Source organism: the organism of the source record quoted next, unplaced genomic scaffold (genome assembly GCF_019419815.1).
Source record: "Pyrus x bretschneideri cultivar Hongxiangsu unplaced genomic scaffold, Pyrus_bretschneideri_v1 Contig48, whole genome shotgun sequence".
NCBI classification, from domain to species: Eukaryota; Viridiplantae; Streptophyta; class Magnoliopsida; order Rosales; family Rosaceae; genus Pyrus; species Pyrus x bretschneideri.
This window is the reverse complement of record NW_025999785.1, coordinates 2,625,970-2,646,132: the sequence shown is the minus strand read 5'-3', so window position 1 is coordinate 2,646,132 and position 20,163 is coordinate 2,625,970. Positions and strand designations below refer to the sequence as shown.

Genomic DNA, 20,163 nt, shown 5'->3' with positions numbered 1-20,163 from the left:
TAGCAACATCCTAACATTAAAGGGAGTGGTTATTGAGTTAATTGTCAAATATTTATGTGATATGCACTAAAGTTGAGTTAATTGTTCGACCGGATGAAATGTCGAATAGCGTAATAATTTGTATGGAGGTTCTCTCCTGCACATTTTTTGCACGAGTGAATGGTTAAAATTTAACTAGCTGAAATTTAGTTAAATCTCAAATGTTCACTCATGAAAAAAAAAATGTGCAGATGAGCAAAACTCGTAACTGTAACTTCTAAGATTTGTCTTTTAAAAGTCTTCACATTGCCAAAACTTATTGATGCCAAATAGTGTCATGTAAAAGAATAACAGCTGCTAGCTTATTATGAGGCTAAGTCTATCCCTCCTCTTTAGTGTAATAGCTAAACTAATAGTCCAACGGATAAAATGTTTAATAATGTAAATAAAAATCAATTTTTGAAGAACAAAAGCCAAAATATTTACCCTAAATCATGAGAAATTGTTTAGGGTGCTGGAAACACAGTCTGATACACTAGGTGTTATAAAACAAGTGAATGGATATTTGGAAAAAAAAAAAGTCCAACCACTTGTATCATGATACTTGGTGTAACAATAACAGATCATATTACCGACACATGAAAAAGTTTCTCCTAAACCAAAGGAAGGCAAAATATAATGCGATATGCATTTATCTTACCCTACCAAAAACACAAATAAATTCAAATTCGAAAAATATCATCCCATAGCACGATAACTTTCGTCAACCGTTTTACTGTTAGGTCACACTCAGTAAACGGCAGTGCATGTGATAAAACGACGTCACGTTTCCCTCCCCTCCCGCCATTTTAGGGTTCTCGCCCTCCATCCATCACATGGAAATTAAACAGGCCCAAATCGGGTTGACCCGGCACGCAGCTACCATCCAACTGGTCACCGCTGTTCTTCTTTCAGCTCCAAATTTGTAAAGTCAACTCCTTTTTTAATATATTAAACAAACAAGTGTGCAGAAGATTTAGTAATTAATTATATAATTTTTTTTTGGCCTGAATTTAATTATATAAATTGATTTCTGATCAGGGTTCTTCTTCTGGACTCTGGAGATTCGTGCTTCAATGCCTGTTGAGTAAGAAGAATGCTGTTAAATAAATTAAATAACAAAAAGGGAATAAATAATGGGGAGTTTGGTGGATTTTGTGAGTTGGGTAAAGCTTGAAAAATACGAATTTACAGCTCTTAATGCTCAATTGGTAAGTGTATTATTTGGAGTAAATTTGAAGTATTACTAAAAGATTCAATCTTTTTTATCTTTTAGATATTGGGTTTAGAAGATATGTTAAGTTTATGCACAGGAAGATTGATTTGGCTTCAGTTTGATCATTGAGATTCTTCATCTGAGTAAGTTTAAATTTGGAAATTTTTTATTTAATTTATGGTTAAGTGGGTTGTTTTCAGCTTCATTTGCTACGTTTCTTTTGTTAAATGTTGTTTGGATGCTGGGAAAATATGAGGGAAAAGAAAGTTTAAAATGTTTTAACTTGTGTTTGATGTTTTGGCTTCAGTTTGATGCATGTTCCTGGAGATTATGTTTTGGCTTCTGTTTAAATTTCGGTTATTTATTTCAGTTATGGTTTGAGTAGCTTACTTTCAGCTTCATTTGGCTATCTTTCTTTTGTTAGATGTTGTTTGGATGCTGAGAAAATCTGAGGAAATGAAAGGAAATTCTGAGTCTTTTAACTTGTGTTTGATGTTATGGCTTTTGGGAATGAAATGTAGAAGGTTTAGAACTAATGGAAATTGGCTCTTCTGTGAAATTTTAGAGAAAATTTGGCTTTTCCTTTGTTATAAATTATTTTCAGAGAAAATTCTTATGTTTTGCTTTTGTATTGTGAGAGAAAATTATAAATTGATGTAAAATCGAAGTTGCAAATGTTTGGCCTTGATTCATGTTGTTTGAAATTTACACATTTCTGAATCTTGGAGTTTCTGTGTTCTGGTTTTTACATTATATAAGACTGGATGCTCATCTTACGAATCGCAATCTGTTGTGAGTTCATACATTTTCTCGGTAAAATGATCCATTGATTTAATTGTGTAAGTTCGATTGTGGCTTGTGCTGAACATTTTATTTTCCGATCATTTTGCAATCACTATGATTTATTTTTACAACTAGGTTGAAAATCCGAGAAAAGGAAGTACAGAATTAGTGTTTGGTTAGAAGGAAAGTTGAGGTTTCGTGCTTTATTCAGGATGGCAAGATGCTGTCATCCGAAATGTAGGCTGCGTATATTAATGGGTTGGCTTCAGATGCCATTTGGAGGCGTTGTTATAATTTTCAGCATATGCAGTCTGTTCAAGTTCTACTCTGCAGGCTTTTTCTTTCACAATGAAGACATATGCTTACAATTTTACTGGTGTCAAAGATGCGTACGAAGGTTTTGACATAAAAGCTTTGTCTGATCGAGTAGGGGAAGTTCTAAATAAACTAGAAAGTTTACATGAAAAGCTCGAGTCAGCGGTGCAGCAAATTGAGAAGGACAAAGAGGCCTTGCATACAACTAACATTACTAAATTTGAGTACAGGAAGTATCTGGAGGAGGAAGTAATCAGGCCTCTTTATTCTGCTCATATTTCTCTGAGGCTGATTTGGTTACCCAAAGCTGAAGGTATTCACAACTCAACGACGAAAGAGGAGCCTTTGATTAACACTTTTGTGATTGAAGAGTTAAGGAAGTATATAACCCCAAAGGAGAGTAGAACCGGGAAGATTAGTATATACGGAATAGAGAGGATATATAATACAATTGGACATGCTTGTGTGTTGTACAAGCAAGAGTTGGAAGAGTACATGAGCTATGACATCGGGTCTTATTGCAACGATGATTGGAACTTAGCTTAGAAGCTGATGCTTAACGGTTGTGATCCTTTGCCCAGGAGGCGGTGCTTGACAAGGGCCTCCATGGTCTACCAGAAGCCTTACCCTATCAACGAGTCTCTGGAAACTTCCGGATGATAGAAATGTGCGGTGGAGCAATTATCATTGCAGGAACTTTAAGTGCTTGATGGAAAATAACACCAAGGGGGGCTATTCCAAGTGTGTTGGGTGTTTTGAAATGGAGAAGGAAAAGCTTAAATGGGTTACAAATAGCTCACTTACTGTAGATTTTCGGATCAGTGATGTTCTGGCTATTAAGCCTGGGGAGATGAGGATTGGTCTTGACTTTGGCATTGGCACAGGAACATTCGCTGCAAGGATGAGAGAACATAACGTTACAGTAGTCTCTACTGCTCTCAACCTCAGGGCGCCTTTCAACGAGATGAGAGGTTTGGTTCCATTGTTGATAACATTGAATCAACGCCTACCGTTCTTTGACAACACAATGGACATGATTCACACCGCTGGATTGACCTGCAGCTGCTGGATTTTATCCTGTTTGATTGGGATCGAATTCTGAGGCCTGGCGGATTGTTATGGATTGACCGGTTCTTCTGTGTTAGAAAGGGTTTGGATGATTTCATGTACATGTTTCTACAGCTGAGATACAAGCAACACAAGGGGGCTATTTCCCCCAAATCAAAGGATGAAGTCTACTTTTCTGCATTGTTGGAGAAACCTCCAAGAGCAATATGGTTACTGACATACATGTTTGTACTCAGAAACCATGAGGCTTTTTGTTTTCTTTTTGCAGTGAGAGGTTTTGTGATTTTAACGCTCGTCTTTTAGTCTCCTGTACTCCATTGTGATCGCACAAAAGATTGCAAAATATTCGGGTCGAAATACATAAACTCTATGTACTAAAACCCCATGGAAAAAAAAAAAAACATTGTTCTTAAGCACAGTAAAAGAAGAAAATACCCCTCTTTTACTGTTTGATTCCTCTTTATTTTTAAGCCGGTACAGTAAAATGTCAAAGTTGCCTTTTCAGTTCATGAGTTGTCGAAAGAGAGAACGACACCGAAGTGTACCCCTCCGAGATTAAGTTCTTTTATGTAAGAGTCTGATGGGCATTGAGACTTTTGTATGCAAGTATTATGTACATACACATCAAATATTATGTAAATAGTATGTACATACACATCAAGTATTAAATTTTGGACCTGGATCTTCTCCGAGGCAAACCCTCGGAATCTTGCTGAGCAAGAAACACGGGCCGTTAGATTTTGATCCAACGGCTACAAATAGGAGGGTCCCTCTTAAAGTTATAATAATTGTAGCATTTGAATCGAAATCCAACAGCCCATGTTTGTCGCTCAGCAGAATCCCGAAGATTTACCTCGAAGAGGATCTAGTTCCTTAAATTTTATATGTAAACAGCACTATATATAATTTTCGTACGGTTTTCAATCGCGCGATATGCTGTAGGCATCCCTTGCTATTTGTGCCTAAATCCCTTCTTTTACCTAAGACCCAAAGCTAAGCGAGGCCCAAATACAAGCGTACAATCCAGGCTATAAAAGCACAGTTGAGCCTCTTAGCTCCTGGACTTATCAGTGCAGGCTTCAAACGAAATTGCAACCCATTTTTCAATCTCGTTTTGGGCTTGTTGATAACAAACCAAATCCCACATTTGAGCATAACATGTTGAAGGGGAGAAATTCTGAGGTCCAACAACCAAACACCAAAAACACACTTTATCCCATCATCTCTGATCTGTCATGCTAATTCTGACCCACTATTGACCTTACCCCCTCTAATAATCATTCTGATCCGGCACCCGTACAAAAGACTTTCTCGTCGAAGAGTGTACCTATACTGATTGGTTTTATTTCTAATTTATCAAAGTTTTTTGTGCTACTTTCACACAGGTTGGTCTAATAGGTGGTGGAATTGAAGACAATATCAGTGCTTGACCTTTTAGTAGTGGACTCATGACCTTCTATTTAAAGTTTTGATATAATAAAGTAGGGTTGGGCATTTTAAAGAAAAAACCGATTGAACCGTCCGCACAGCGCCGACGGTTTGGGTTTTTTTTTTTTTTTTTTTTTTTTGTTTGAGTGATTAAACCGAACCGCACTGACCTTAATCGGTTTGACAATCGGTTCTCAAAATTCTTAGGATGGAATTAACCAAATCAACATGCATATATTTATTTTTTAATCATAATTAATACGTGTAGTAATATAAATGATTAGTTATTTACGAGTTACCGTGTTTCCACCACATGAAAACAAAACCTTATTAGTTTAAGAGTCCCTTTGGAGAGGAACAAGGGCACCATTTGGAGAACGCAATAGCTACTGCTTTGGTGCTCTCCTTGGGCTGCTCCATTTGTACTTTCCTTTGAGCAATCACTCATATTGGTGTTAATTTCTGTAGCTTTTGGAAGATAAATTTATTACGTATTTTCGTCTCCACATAAACCGAGAACCAATCCAAACCAACCCGCCACATTCGATTAATTGAATTGATTAGTTTTAGACCCAGCTTGGTTGGTTTTGGTTTGCAATTTTGGCCAAACCGAAACCAACCCGCGCCCACCCCTACAATAAAGCTTACTATTGATCAAGACAATTGAACGAATCATGTAAGAGTATTGAGCGGAAGTCTTGATCGAATCATGTAAGAGTATTGAGCGGAAGGCCACACTAGGTCTCCATCAATAACAAGAGAACTATGTACTTAAAAACGAGAAAACCTCCAATTGCGAATCATTATTTTCATATAACTTTAGAGAGAATGTGTATACATATGTGGTCTTGTTAAAAAAACAGTAGAACATCATCACAAAAGGAAGTCATAAAAATATCCACTTGTCGACTGGAATATTTGATCTAGCTAGAATATATAGTACATATTGTCTATTTTTAGCCGAGTAGGATTATCTCCAATCCAAATCCCCTCATCTTCTCTCCTTTCACTTTCTTCTTTGTCTTTCTCTTTCTATAAAGAAAACATAAGATATTGACGTAACTTAATCGTTACTGTTCAAATAAAAAAAGGAAGAAAGAGGAGAATTTGAAGAAGGGACTCCATTTTTAGCTGGCTAGGTAGTAGCTAGGTGTCCAATATCTGCTCCTGCTGGACATCAAGAATAATATTTCTCTCTAAAGCAAGCCCAGAACTTTCCATGCAAAGGATTGACTGAAGAAGATTAAAAAGTACTTCTTCATTTCCTGTCTTAATCGAATGCCACCCATCAGATAGTAAGGTATAAAAGAGAAAGAAAGGAATCAAAACAAAGTCGGATTATGGCCTCCAAAAAGAGTGAAGTACAAGATGTGTTTTATTCTTCTACGTTTGCATGTCAATTAGTTAAGAGCATTTTTTTCTTGTACTTGAAGTTCCTAGTATTTAGGATTTTTGTGTCATGGGTTGTGCCCACCCATCTCCATTTGTTTATTACCATATCACCAGTGCACCATACTTTTTTTAGAACCTTAGTGGTATGAGGAAATTTTATTGATATGAAAAAATGAAGTTATACTTATTCAGAAAGGACATCAACCTTCCCCCTCTTAAATAAAATACAAAAAAAAAAAAAAAAAAAAAGAAAGAAGGAACATAGGAACAAACTCCTCTACTTAATAGCCTAATAATTAATTTTTCAAAGCCTAGGTTTTCTTAATGGAATTGAAGAATCTTTTGTACAAGTTGGTTCATATTTAATTCAAAGCATATATTCTTTATAGGCCTAACCCGATCTTATTTGTAAGCGAAGTTTGAGTTTGCTACTAACCAGTCTAATGGAGATCGGATATCTCGATTGATGAATAAACAATGGAATTATGTGGATCGTTAATGTAACATCCCACATCGACTAACGGAGAGGGGGTGACCCACTGGCTTCGAAGTTCAGCGAGTTTGCGAGAGAGCAATCCCAGGATGGGTGACCCACTGGAAAGTTCTCGTGTGAGTTCCCAGAAACAAAACCGTGAGGGCGTGGTCAGGGCCCAAAACGGACAATATAGTGCTACGGCAGAGCTGATCTGGGATGTGACATAATGGTATTAGAGCCACTTTGCCGTTTGGTGCGAGTGTGCCGACGAGGACGTCGGGCCTTTAAAGGGGATGGATTGTACCATCCCACATCAACCAATGGAGAGGGAGTGATGTGTCTTATATGTACATGCCCACCTTCATATAGCACGAGGCCTTTTGGGAACTCACTGGCTTCGGAGTTCATTCAAACTCCGAAGTTAAGCTAGTTCGCACGAGAGCAATCCCAGGATGGGTGACCCACTAGGAAGTTCTCATGTGAGTTCCCAAAAACAAAACCGTGAGGGCGTGGTCGAGGCCCAAAGTGGATAATATCGTGCTACGGCAGAGTCGACCCTGGGATGTGGTGGAGCCCGAGTCGGAACGTGACAGTTAAGTACAATGCAAAATGTAAAAAGTAATTAAGCACGTTGGTGGATGGTTTAAACAAATTGAAATTTTATTTATACTTCACTCACTTTGCTTAACTAGCTAGTTATCTTACAAATGTTCCTCCAAACTGTAACATAAAGTAGCAATATTATATATAATTGTATTTGCAACAACACCATGTGCTTCTTAAAACATGCATCTGGAAAATTGGACAATTTAAGAACTTTTATTTATTTAAGGCGAGATGCGATTAGTTTTATGGCAGCGCAACTTCAATTCGTTGTGACAGTACTTTGAGTTTTGGTGATTGTGAGCTCACTGAGCACTATGGACTTGATTTTTTACTAGAATGTTCTGATGTGGGGGGTTTATCGTTTTTGAATTTATTATTTTTACTGTTAATATTTTTATGTTTGTAGACATTTTGATGTATGGTTAAAGTTTTATCTAACAAAATATCGTCTCATAAAAATGTTTATATTAGTCAATATTTGCACTAGTTAATAGTAATCCAAATTGGACTAGTAAATAGGGCGCAGTTAGGTCTTGTTTCATCATCCGTTTCCTTCCTTTTATCACGCTGCATGCAGCTAGCATGCAATAGATTTATATATGTGTATATATTCATATATCGAGAGAGTATTAGTAAGTTTGATGTGTGGAGATTGTTAATGGGAATTTTTTTGTCGAGGTTCTAATTAACTACCAAAGTTAGTGATTTATGTAATGTGTTGTAAAATTTCTTATTTTGCGATAAATGTGAAAAACATGAGCTACCATGGAATTTGCTCTATTTTAAAAAATTTCCATCTATTTTTCAAGTCAAGCATGTTAGCTTTCAGGAAGTGTTTTGATATGTGTATATACACTCTATGGACTCTTGTGATTGTTCATGGAGCATGTGAATTTTAGTGTTGGGTTATCCGAGGAATATGTATGGCACACGGGGACGTTAGGAGTCATGTGGTGAGCTACATTTTATGATGGATAACCAGCACGCGAAGAGATGATGTGATGTGGAATTACATGGTTAAAGCTTGATATTATTATCATATTTTACAGTATATGTAAAATGACACGTTTGATTGGCATATTACATATTCTACTTATCAACGATGGTTGTTGTTTATCATCCTCACTTTTCATTTTACATGTGAGTTATTTGGCAAGACAAGGATTAGACGGGCTAAGATTGTGTTAGATATGAGATTTGAGAGTTATATTATTTTATGTACACTAGTAAGGATTTTTGGGTTATTTTTTCAAGAGAAGTTTTATATCGTGTTTATTTTAATTTTTCTTCTCACACAAGACTCAATGCTAATTTTCCACCGACCTCAGATCCGAGATGTGCCAAATACCATGTGGCCTTAGGCCCCATTTCTGTTGGAGAACAATTTAGAAACAATAAAATAACAAAAATACAGAACCGAAATACTTATACTTTATTATTCAAAAATACTTGCAATACAGAATGTAATAACACAATAATTACAAAAAATTAATATGATACTAACTTGAATGAATTGAAGGTAGAGGCTAGCGCAAATGCTATGTCCTTCGAACAGTATTTCCATCCCACTCGTGTGCTTGTGGTTCTACAACGTCTGCTCGACCAGGATACAACTACCTAATTCTACAATCCGCACTGGATTATAGAACTCTAGCGAATTGCTTTGTGTGTTTACTCTCTGGAAAGTTTGTACGGAAGATAAAGAGGAAGAAAAGATGATTTTTGATGGAACTGATGACTCCAGTTATGTAGGCTCTTTCATGCCTCTTCAAATACCTTTTGGATGTATCCGAAGCTATACAACTTTTTCCAAAGAGTTGTGTCTATTAATCAAAACGTTTTTAATTAATTTAATTAAAAACTTAATTCGAAATTAAAACTAATTGATCAGATTAATTTTAATTCCTTGGCCCCAAGTGCCCCAAAGCCGTTGTCTTGATTAATTAATATTAATATTATAGTATAATCATCAAGCCTAATCCACACAATCATAAGGCCCAAGCCTTTAATCCATTTCCAAATGGTCCAAGTTCTAATTACTAAGAAAAAGGAATAAGCCTATATAAAGGCTAGTGAAAAAATACTGTTGACCAATGTAGGACAAGAGGGTCTCAAACTTCAACAATTTCTACCAGTGAGTTGGAGGATCGACCTGACCAAAACCTAACATACTTGCATCATTCACAGCTAAAATTAAGGAAATGCATTGCCTGTTTGTTACCAAATAGAGTGACAAACTCATTATTTAACCTAATGCATGAGCTAATCAAACACTAAGGTTTTTTTTTTTAGGTAGGTTTTGGTAGGATCCATCCCTAAACGGCTAGACAAGAGACGTGCACAAACGCCATCCACTCAACTGATCAGGAGTACGAACTACAAGAATACTTTAGGATTAATTAATTTTAGATTAGTAAGAGAGATTAGAGGTTTGGTGGGGACCATTGTACTTTAAATCTTAGATTGGGCTCAAAGCCTTAAAACCACCGTCTACATATGTTGAAAAGTACTTCTCTTTCTCAAATACGGCTTCAGATGCTGCGTACTAATTAAAATATATATTGTAGAAATAATGTAAAGAATTAGTGGTTCTTTCTTGCTAATTAGATCAATTAGTTACTTAAAAGTCATCCTAAGCTCTATTTTGACCATCATATTTGGACAAGTTGGACTTTATTAGTAATACTTCGTTAAAATTTGAAAATTTATTTTGTTTAGTAGTTAGAAACAAATATTTTTCTTATCTTAATATAGAATAGTTAGGGTACGTATCATCAAATACTAAACCACTTATAGAATTAATTAATACTGGTGAATGACTTGTGACGTCGACACATACGTACATACACACACATATACATAAACATCTATAAAAAAAACAAGCGTGAATTCTGATCTGGAGCAATGTGTCTGTCTCAAAAGAGATCAAATTAACTCCTCCAAAATCTAATTGTATGGATCGATCAATCAACATGGTAGATCAGGAACAAGATGGAATGCTCCCAATTGCAAACGTGGGTCGAATCATGAAACAAATTCTTCCCCCAAGAGCCAAAATTTCCAGGGAAGCCAAACAAACAATGCAAGAATGTGCAACTGAGTTCCTAAGTTTTGTAACTGGCGAGGCTTCTGACAAGTGTCACAAGGAGAATCGCAAGACCGTCAATGGAGACGACATCTGTTGGGCTCTGAGTGCTCTAGGCTTTGATAACCATGCCCAGGCTACTACAAGGTACTTGCATAAATACAGGGAAGCTGAAAGAGACAAAGCTGCAGCTAACAACCAAAACACAGCACATATTAAAAGTCATGGAGGCCAGCAGGCAGCGCAGCAAAATCAAACTTCAAATCTGGAGTTTCGGGTGCTTGGGAAAGGTGACAACTCCCTTGTTACCAAGCCATGACCTTGATCAAGAATGCAGTTCCGATCGATGGGATCTGGGGCCAAATAAAGTTTCATTTGAAACTTAAAAAAGTTTCCGGATGATGTTTTAGGTCAGATTTTTCATCATACCGCTCGATGTTTGAGTTTGGCTGGCATTAGTTATGCCTGCACTTTTTCCGTCAGTGAACTGTCAGGTTTGATATGAACTGGCTTAATTTACTTGCTAGTAAGAGGAAAATAATCCAAGTTTCTACTCAAATATTCATGCTTAATTTCTTCAGGTGTTTTCCGCTTAAGTTTAATTTTTCTTTCCTTTTTTTCTCTTAGTTAAGGAGCGGTATAGCTTTCCGATAATGAGAAGAAAAAACAGTATTGCAGCTGCGTTTAACAGTGTATTACGGGTTCGCTCGATTTCTCTTTCAAGATCTGGCTATATATCAACCTGAAAAAGAAAATATATATATTTGAGCTATATATATATATATATATATATATATGATTGGGATTAAGAATTTCTTCTCTTCTTTCTTTGATTGCATTTATTAGTGCTAATTTGCACTAATTGATTTCAGATTTAAGGATTAAGACAGAATTATAAGGTAAAATTGTTTGTTTAGACTATTACAATTCATAGATTCATGTCAGGATTTTGACAGAAGAAAGAAAGTGACGAAACAAAGAAGGTAGATTTCAAATGATTCCTAGTCATTTAAATTCTATTTCAAATGTGCATATATCATCTAGCTAGTTATATATTTCAAATGTGTATGTATCATCTATATATCATCTAGCTAGTTATATATTTCAAATGTGTATATATCATCTAGCTAGTTATATATTTCAAATTTAATCTAATCTTTTCTCTGGTTTTTGTAGCAAAGTATCTTTTGTCATCAAATTCTTCCTTTGGTCCATTCGGGCCCTGAATAAATTTCCTCCATGACTATATCTTATGAGCTGTACTGTATCTCATTCCCTTATCTATCTTAGAAATTTCCTCCTAAACCATATATATAGGTGTTCTTGGAGATTTGCAATTTACAGTTTACTTGTCTAATTATAAATAACGCCAAATATTCACGGGCTAATTATGCATGATTTCTTGATGATATATAGGAATCTTGAACTGAATAATTAACTAGCATGTCTAGTCCATCAAATACCACAACCTAGCATATCCATGAGAGTTAATTAACTAAGTGCTTGATTGATAACCATTTCGGTTTTTGCTTTTCGTTTTCACTTTTTCGTCAACGATATAGAGAAAATATAGAAAAATGAGGGATGGAGAAGAAAGATAAGGATGATGGGAGAGATTCGAAGAAATAGATAAGCAATGAGATACAAAATGAAAACAAAAAACGCAAAACCAAAAACTATTATAAGTTGTTTCGCTTTGTTTACATTCGTTTTTCCTTATTTCTTCTCCTCTCTCTCATCTCATCACCTTTTTCATCTCATCTTCACCATATATGTACTTTTCTTATATCTCAAACATAAAAAGTGAAAACTCAAAAAACCGAAAAAGAAATGGTTAGCAAACAAAACCGAAATACTATCAAAGTGAAGCTTTCATATATACATAATTGCAGATTAGTCATTAAGAATCAAATACAAGTATACTGAATTAACAATGCAGTATGCAGTACTAGGTTTAGGGTTTGCTCTTAACCCTAGGATTAGGACCACTAATCTTTTGTGGCTTTAGATAGCATGAGTTACTGTGAAATTAAAGTAGTCCGATAGAATCTCAAGCATGCTTAATTAATATAGTTTACTATATGCTTCTGGAATATGGATTAGGGTAATCTTCCCGTTAAAGATTAGTGCAAAAACCCTACTCTATGTACTAATAAAATTGGAGTAGGATTATCTTCCCTCTTATTTTCCCTCTCCTTCCCTCTCCTCCTATTTGAACGGTCACGGTTAAGCCACGTCAACATCTTATATTAATTTTTTATTGCAAAAAAAAGACAAAATAAGAGAATGAGAAAGAAGGGGATGGAAAGAGGAGGTAAGAGAATCATAGTACAATAAAATTACAAGCTGTCAGAGTTAGGGCTCAATTAACATGCTTCCTAGGGTTTCCATTTATAAGGTCATATAGCTAGGGGACCACTGATCAACCATCACAAACTCTCTGATTTGTCTCACCATATCATTAAACAAGTACATATATTAACTCTTACGCACAAGGTTAATCAATAGATAAATTAAAGGAATAACGATCTTAGTAATGACGTACGTTACTAGTACTATGTCATGGTTTTACTCATAAATAATATGATCATATGGTACATTCGCAACAGTGAGTTCTTATTCAAGTTTGACTCCCAATCAACTCTAAATGGATCAGTTCTCAATGCCTTTGTCTTTATTTCGCAATTGCATGTATTGTGGACCCAAGTTACCTAATTCGAAGCACAATCTCCAAAAGACTTAGCGGTCACAACATTTGTCTTCATTTAACTGTTGGACAATTTTTGGGACCAGTTCTTGGTTTGTCTTCTTTCCTCATTGGTGTACACCAACTCTGGGATTGTTTAAGAGAGCAAAGCGAGAGGAGATTCGTGTATAAAAAAAATAGTAAATTCCATTTAATAAGAATAGTAAGAATCCATATTTCATTTTCCATGAGAAAGGGCTACGAGATCTTGGGTTATCTATGTGAGTTGCAGCTGCTCAACTTTACATATGAAAAAGGTGACCAAATTAGTGTCTAGAGTTACAATCTGTCCTAATCAAGACACATTTCAAAGGCTACATTTATCTTGTTAGGATTAATAAACAGCACAACATCAGACCATGTTTCTGAGGCAGCAGCCTACACCAGCTTCCAGCACGATTCCGGCCAATGTTTGCTCTTATGTACCTTGCTGGTTTTTGACCCTCACATATTAAAATTTGAACAATTTTTACGCGTTTTCATCTACAAATTGGACGTTGTTAACGCATACAAAAAGTGTTTCTTGAATGAATCTATGAAATATCCCAAAACATAAGGAGAAAAAACATGGAATATTGAAAAATACTTAAGTGATTGGATTAATAAAAGCATCCACATAGCCCCATCCATCATCAATATCAGGTCCAACACAATAACCAAATATGATCACGTGGCTACAAGAGTATACATTCCTATAACAAGACATAATTTTCAAAAGCGGTTTTGAGGGCGCCCCAAGATGATCTTGACAACTCCGATTTGAAGATGGTATGGTTTTATTTGTACTGCTGGAGGCAGAAGGCTTTGCGGCTGCAAAGGTAATTCATACAGTTAGCTTAAACAGAGCAAGAAGGAACAATAAATGTATGGGGGTTCAATGCAAATGCCCTAACGCTTAAGTTCTTGATAGGCTTGTCAGTTTACCATGAAAAAATGGAACGCCTTTGAAGTGTTGAAGAAGAAACATTTAGTTTTTTTTCATTTTCTCTCTTTTTTTTTAAATTTTCGTTTCTTCCCTAATCTGTTATATTCAGTTAACATATCATCGAACGGAATGCTAACTTCCGGAAAATCAGCAAACTCAGGCAGAAGTTTCTACCCTCACAATGGACTCATGCTGGAACACCCCAACCTGGCAGATGATTTGGAGCCTTTGAGGTTGTAGTGAAACAAATACATCCTCAGTCTAAACATTATCGATGCAGTGGATCATTACGTGCACGCCTAAAACCCTATTTCCGTTGACATTGTATTTCATCTCTAATCGTAATACATTTTATACCTTTTGACGCACCTAATCACTTGACTAAGTACAGGTTTAACATAATGATGAATACAGATGAAGATCATCGTATTTCATCATCCTCTAGAGAATAGGCCACTAAGTCCTCAAGGACGAAACAGATTCAATAGAATCTCAACTTTCAGACTCCCTAACCCCTTTTGGGTTTTTGTTCCGCCCATTTCTTTCTATGATTTTATCCTCTCTGTGTCCTCTCAAGCAACATAAAGACTCAAGGTTTTACAGTTAATATGCTAAAGATGCCACATTAGGACGCCAAGTGAACGAAAACCAACATCAAGACTTATTTGAATCCACCATGAAAAACTCATTCATGTTATACAAATCGGGTTTAGGTACCACAGTTACAAGGTAGGATTGGTTTCAGCTATCAGTAGGCCAAATTTCCGGACATGTATGGTCAAGCACGGTATCAGTATTGTACATTACTAGTATGATACCGTATGCAAACTAACCAGTGAACTAAGCCTAACTGGATACGAAAACACGGGCTTAATAACTTATACACTGGCGTTGTATTTCATCTCTAATTTTTACGCAATAGTCGGTTTTAAGCAAAGTTCTCGGGTGTCCGGAACAGCCATGAGTTCATCTGAATGAAATTGTCAAAGCTGATTTCACAGACAATTAAAGGATGGAATTTTAAATTAAATAAGTGAAAAAAAAAACCGATTCCGGTTCAAATTCTCTACCAGTAAAAGCACAAATGGAAGAAATCGAGAAACGAGATTGAAGAACAAAACCTGCTTCTGAAATTGGTTGGCATGAAAGTCTGACCAGAAGTGATAAATTTCTTGGAGGCATTTCCTGTTTGGTTTCCATAGCAAAATATAAAAAAAGCAGAAAAAATAACAATCTGCATTTTACAGTAATGAAACACTTACTTCCTGTTTGGTTTCCGAGAAAATACGGGCAAAAGCTAGGGTTTCCTTCTTGCTGCCTTTCAGGGTATAGCAGTGGGAAGTAGGGAGATGAAGGGTTAAACGGCGACGTTTGTTGAACTGGTCTGAGCTAACGGTGTGGTTTCGGTTTTTGTCCGAGACTAGGGGGCAAAATACGTACCCAAACCCAAAATACGAATAGGGGTGCAAATTTAGAATAAATACGAGTAGGGGTGCAAAATCAGAATAAATACGAATAGGGTGCAAATTTAGAATAAATTTTGTGGAGTACGAGGAAACCGTTGCGGATTTTATGAAGAAACAGTTGCCGGTGTTACCAACTTTCTACTTAATTACGAAACTGTTACTGTGCCCAAGCTTTAATTTATTTACAATATTAGCACCGCCACTTGTACTAATGATTAAAGAAAGTTTATAAAGTGTTTTTGGATTAAAAAAATAAAACTGTGGGACCCTTTTCAATGACTTTTCTCGAAAATACCAAAAAAACTCTCAAGTAAAACCAAGATTCTTTACTTTCATATTCTCGTCTCCTTCCATCCTTTTCTTTTGCACATTGTTTTTTGTTTTATTATCTTTATAAAAAAATCAATATAAAATATTTACGTAGCTTAACTGTAACCGTTCAAATAGAGCACATACAAGCATAGAGAGATTGGGAGGATAAAGAACCCTCCTCCAAACCATTCATGAACTCTCCGTAACCTTACTATTTAGCATTAATTCTCGTATTAATATTATATTACACTAAAGAGTCTCACTTTTGAAAATATCATTTGCATTTCTCTATCATCCTTTCCAGCGCTTCCAAATAGAAGCCCTATTTGTTAATGATTATGGTCGAAACCAAAAAGCTTTGCATTCTTTTATGGAAAACACACATTTCGTTGAATACAATGGAAATTACTTTCATTACTGTAAAATCCAGGGTTCTTTTTTTTTTTTTTTTTTTTTTTTTGGCAGATAAAATTTGTCATCGCATTCAAACTCAAAGTCATAAATTAGATTAATTTGACAACAGAACACAAACGAAGATAGCAAGATAAGGAGAAAGAAAACATTAGTTAAAGCACGGGTAAAAATTCTCGTCGTCCGTAAGGTACAGGATGACTGGTTGGAGTATTTTTCCGAGCCTGACGAACTGAATCCCAGGGAAAGACCGAGATAAATTTACCTGAAACCATACAAAAGGTGTTAATACGGCAAGAAAGTAAATTTGGCTCTCTCCAACTGTTCAGACACCAGTAGCACCAGTAGCAGTGTATCAACAATCTCTAAGGAACAAGCACATGAAATTGCCCAGAAACCGAGATAAGATGGCGAATTTCACAAAACTAAGCCGCCAAATGGTAGCCACACTCGCACTAGACCTTCAATTAAAACAACAGAATACAAAAAAGGGCATACATTTGAGCACGAGATGGTAGAATTTGTGCTTCATTTGAACTCCTCTTTGACTTGTGCTTTGATTTCTTATCCCGCTTCTTGCTCCTGAAAAGTAGTCAATGTATGGCAATGATACAAAAGGAAAAGGTAACCAGATTAAACGTGATTATCTCAAGATAAGGAGCATACTCGTCATGTGTACTAAGTCCCCAACAAGATTTCAGTTTCCGGTTGATGTGCTTGAGATCCTTGTCTGAGGGAAACTTGTATCTTTTTGCCTACATACATAAGACATGAAGAAAAGAGATTGGAAATTTTCACAAACGTTCGTGCCACTATCAGAGAGCCTATGAAGTTTGCAACACACTTAAATGCTGATTGCAATGAATTTATACCCAAGAATCGATTGCATTAAGGAATTCGACTAGCTCTGAAATGGTATGCGCAGAACTCTGCCGAGAGAGAATGCTACTCAGGTATCTGAAAATGAGCATTCATGTAAGAAACTTTTTTAGTGTCGTCCAACAACAAACCCTATAGGAAAGTTGGCGGGAAGGCATAAGTAGAACTATACAGGAAAGAAAACTATTAACAAAAACTATAGGAAACCCGATTGCAAATGATAACCTCTCAAAGTCAGCAACTCTGCATACATGATTTGCACTACGCAATGCAGCCAATGCCAACTGCATCAAATTAAGATAGCTTCAAATTAATAACAAAATTCTGAGCTGTAAACAGCAAGAAGTTTGACTGACAAATCATACCTGCCCAGGAGGGAAAAGGAGTAGTGCATCTGTGAGCATGATTTTATCAACTTCCATCTTTGCCGCATCCTGCAATCTCAACAAAACATCCATCAACATATGTGTAGCGGTTAAGAAACATACATGAAGCAATACATTGCCTGTGACTGGTTATTCAAAATGCAGCATCTCAACAATGAATGACTTTTAAAGATTCAGTCGTGTAGATACAGATACTCAACATGCTATTCAGCCAAATAACAATTAACATAAAGCCAACAATTACCTTGAGATTTTGGAGCTGGTTATCCTCTAATCCGCAGAATTCCTAAAAATCAACACTAATTGTCACCAAGTGCGTGGAAGGAACTTCTAAGAAAACTTAAAAGTGCATTATGAAAAAAAAAAAAAAATATACACACACACACACACATACCAGGCCCTTTAACAAGAGGGATCCCCATTTTTCAAAAAAAATGGGGACACCCTCTTGTTTAAGGATTCCTATATATATATATATATATATATATATATATATATATATATATATATATATATATATATTAAAGTTGCACTATAGAAAACCATAAGAAACTTTACCTCCATATCATTGACAAATCCTTCAATTGAGCGGTACGGTGCATAAACGATAAGATCAAATTCCAAAGTCTGCAAGATAAAGGTATATTATATTTAACAAAGAAAACAGAAACAAAATAAAACAACAAAGAAATGTGTGGCACATCCATGCCTGATAAACTATCATCTCATTATTGAGTATCATTTGATGATCCTGTGAGATCCCCTTACCAAGCTCCTCCGCTGATACGTGGTTTTCCTCTATTTTACAAGCTGCATATATACAGGTTAACCTGTGCACAAGTCAATCAATTTAAATTGAAAATCCACAGACAATTAGGTACATGTACAAACACAATAAACATTAGAAATATGACCTGATTTTCTACAATGTCTCAACATCTTAGTGAATTTCTACCTAGAAGAACATATGCTGACAATTGACAGAGATACTTAATAGAGATAAGCCAACCTTACATTATATTTTTGGGATGATGTTGCATCACCGACCAGTGTAAATAAAACCTCTTGAAATATATGAGAGCCGTTGCCTGCAAATGAAACCAATTAGACATGGATATGGATAGTGCTAAAATTAATAAAAAAAATTTAGTTTCATTCTTCCTAAATAATTATTACTATTTTTTTTTTCTGTCAAAAGAGGAGACCACATACCTGAACTTTATGCGGAAAGTGAAAGTTGGTACACACTTCTTGAAGTTTGTTCTCATAAAATACTCGCATAAATTGCTCCTCATCAATGTTAATGGGTTTTGGACGGGAATCGGCTGTATTTAAAGAAAAAAAAAAAAAAAATTAAAGCCATTGAAAACCAGCTCCGTGTGCATGTGTTTGGGTGGGTGGGGGAAGAGGAGGGGAGAGGGGTTCCTTGAAAGAACATTACCATTTACTTGGGGTTTAGGGTATGATAATGTTCCATCAACATCCACTTCCATTAGTGTCGCTCCATACTACACAAGAAATTATTTGTTAGAAAAATTGAAAACAATTCAAGCCACTTTGCGGAAAGATAACTATTTTCCTATGGGACAAAATGTGGACATCTTCAACATGTAATACTACAAATGACATACAAAATCACATGCATTAGTAGAAAGGTATAATTATATCCTTAAACCAATACGTCAAGACATTGCCCTAATTTCATCACATCCTCTGCTAGCCGCTTAGCCAGTAAACATCTCCTAAAACTATCTAATAAGGTACACTCGATGCATTAGTACATACACTCTAACTCCAACAGACAAGTGAAACAATCAGCTATCAACGAGAGTTGCATGAAGATATCAGTTACTTGTTTCGATCAAACAATACGTACCTTCTCCAATGTTTGCACTGCTCTTTGATTAGCAGCCTTGTATTTACCAACCTATAACATTGAAAAATCAAATCAATAAACGCATTCGAAATTTCAATTCAACTTCAAAGCCTTGCAAACATCAATGCCCCAAAGAAAACAAGCTTCTTCATTTAATTTCATCTAAAATTCCTCCAATTTATAACTTGACCACCACTTCAATTTTTTCTCAGAGGAAATCAAACAGAGAGCGAAAGCAAAAGCAACAGTTAAATTTTCGGCACAATCGAAGCCAAAATCAACGACGGAAATAATAAACCTAGAAAGTTAGAAATTATATTCTCCTTCATTTTCTCGGCAACCAAACAGGCCTTCGCTGAACACAAAAAAAAAAAAAAAAAAAAAAAAAAAGGCGAAAATACGAAGGAGGCGAATTACCAGTTCTTCGGGAGTAAAGATCCACCTGGCTCGGTGAGTCGAGCTCTGGAAATCGGCCATGGCGACTCCGAAACCCTAGCTCAGTTGATTGCAGAAAGTCAGTAGAGGAGAGAGAGAGACGGAGAAAAGGGCGTCGTGTGTCTTCCTTATTTTGCGTTTTTTATAGGGACGACATGTCGTTTCTTTCAGACTCGTGCAAACGGTATTTCACTCTTTCCCGCCTATATAATCTTGTCCGGACGTGGCCTAAGATGATTTTAAGTCAGAAGCCCATTCAAAGAAAGAACAAAAGCCCAATATGACTTTAAGGTAAATACCCCAACCGGCATAAGCCGTTAGACCATTTTCAACTTTTGGGC

General features: G+C 36.0%; 2 protein-coding genes and 1 pseudogene across 2 annotated transcripts; 2 read left to right on the top strand and 1 right to left on the bottom strand.

Moving 5' to 3' along the window:
* The first annotated feature begins 743 nt into the window (after positions 1 to 743).
* Positions 744 to 3,757, top strand: LOC125470016 (annotated as a pseudogene).
* Positions 3,758 to 10,231: 6,474 nt separating this feature from the next.
* On the top strand, positions 10,232 to 11,020 carry LOC125469969 (nuclear transcription factor Y subunit B-4-like). Its single transcript, XM_048568267.1, has one exon. The coding sequence runs from the start codon at positions 10,256 to 10,258 to the stop codon at positions 10,703 to 10,705; it is 450 nt and encodes a 149-aa protein (XP_048424224.1). The 5' UTR covers positions 10,232 to 10,255; the 3' UTR covers positions 10,706 to 11,020.
* Positions 11,021 to 16,312: 5,292 nt separating this feature from the next.
* LOC125469954 (cyclin-H1-1) lies at positions 16,313 to 19,946 on the bottom strand. The gene is made up of 14 exons (XM_048568228.1): positions 19,805 to 19,946; positions 19,388 to 19,438; positions 18,953 to 19,019; positions 18,724 to 18,836; positions 18,526 to 18,599; positions 18,221 to 18,341; positions 18,070 to 18,138; positions 17,756 to 17,797; positions 17,491 to 17,559; positions 17,351 to 17,409; positions 17,119 to 17,203; positions 16,913 to 17,001; positions 16,745 to 16,828; positions 16,313 to 16,511 (listed from the first exon to the last, which is right to left on the bottom strand). Exons 1-14 carry the CDS (start codon positions 19,862 to 19,864, stop codon positions 16,508 to 16,510), a joined length of 987 nt encoding a protein of 328 aa, XP_048424185.1. The 5' UTR covers positions 19,865 to 19,946; the 3' UTR covers positions 16,313 to 16,507.
* Positions 19,947 to 20,163: the final 217 nt, after the last annotated feature.

Bases quoted from the DNA above. Each gene is read 5' to 3' on its own strand.
- LOC125469969 (XM_048568267.1), top strand. From the start codon at position 10,256: ATGGATCGATCAATCAACATGGTAGATCAGGAACAAGATGGAATGCTC.
- LOC125469954 (XM_048568228.1), bottom strand. From the start codon at position 19,864: ATGGCCGATTTCCAGAGCTCGACTCACCGAGCCAGGTGGATCTTTACT. The intron at 18,139-18,220 runs GCATGGATGTGC...TTTATCTTGCAG, and splicing joins ATGAGATGATAGTTTATCAG to ACTTTGGAATTTGATCTTAT. The intron at 17,410-17,490 runs GTATGATTTGTC...AATTTGATGCAG, and splicing joins TCCTTTTCCCTCCTGGGCAG to TTGGCATTGGCTGCATTGCG.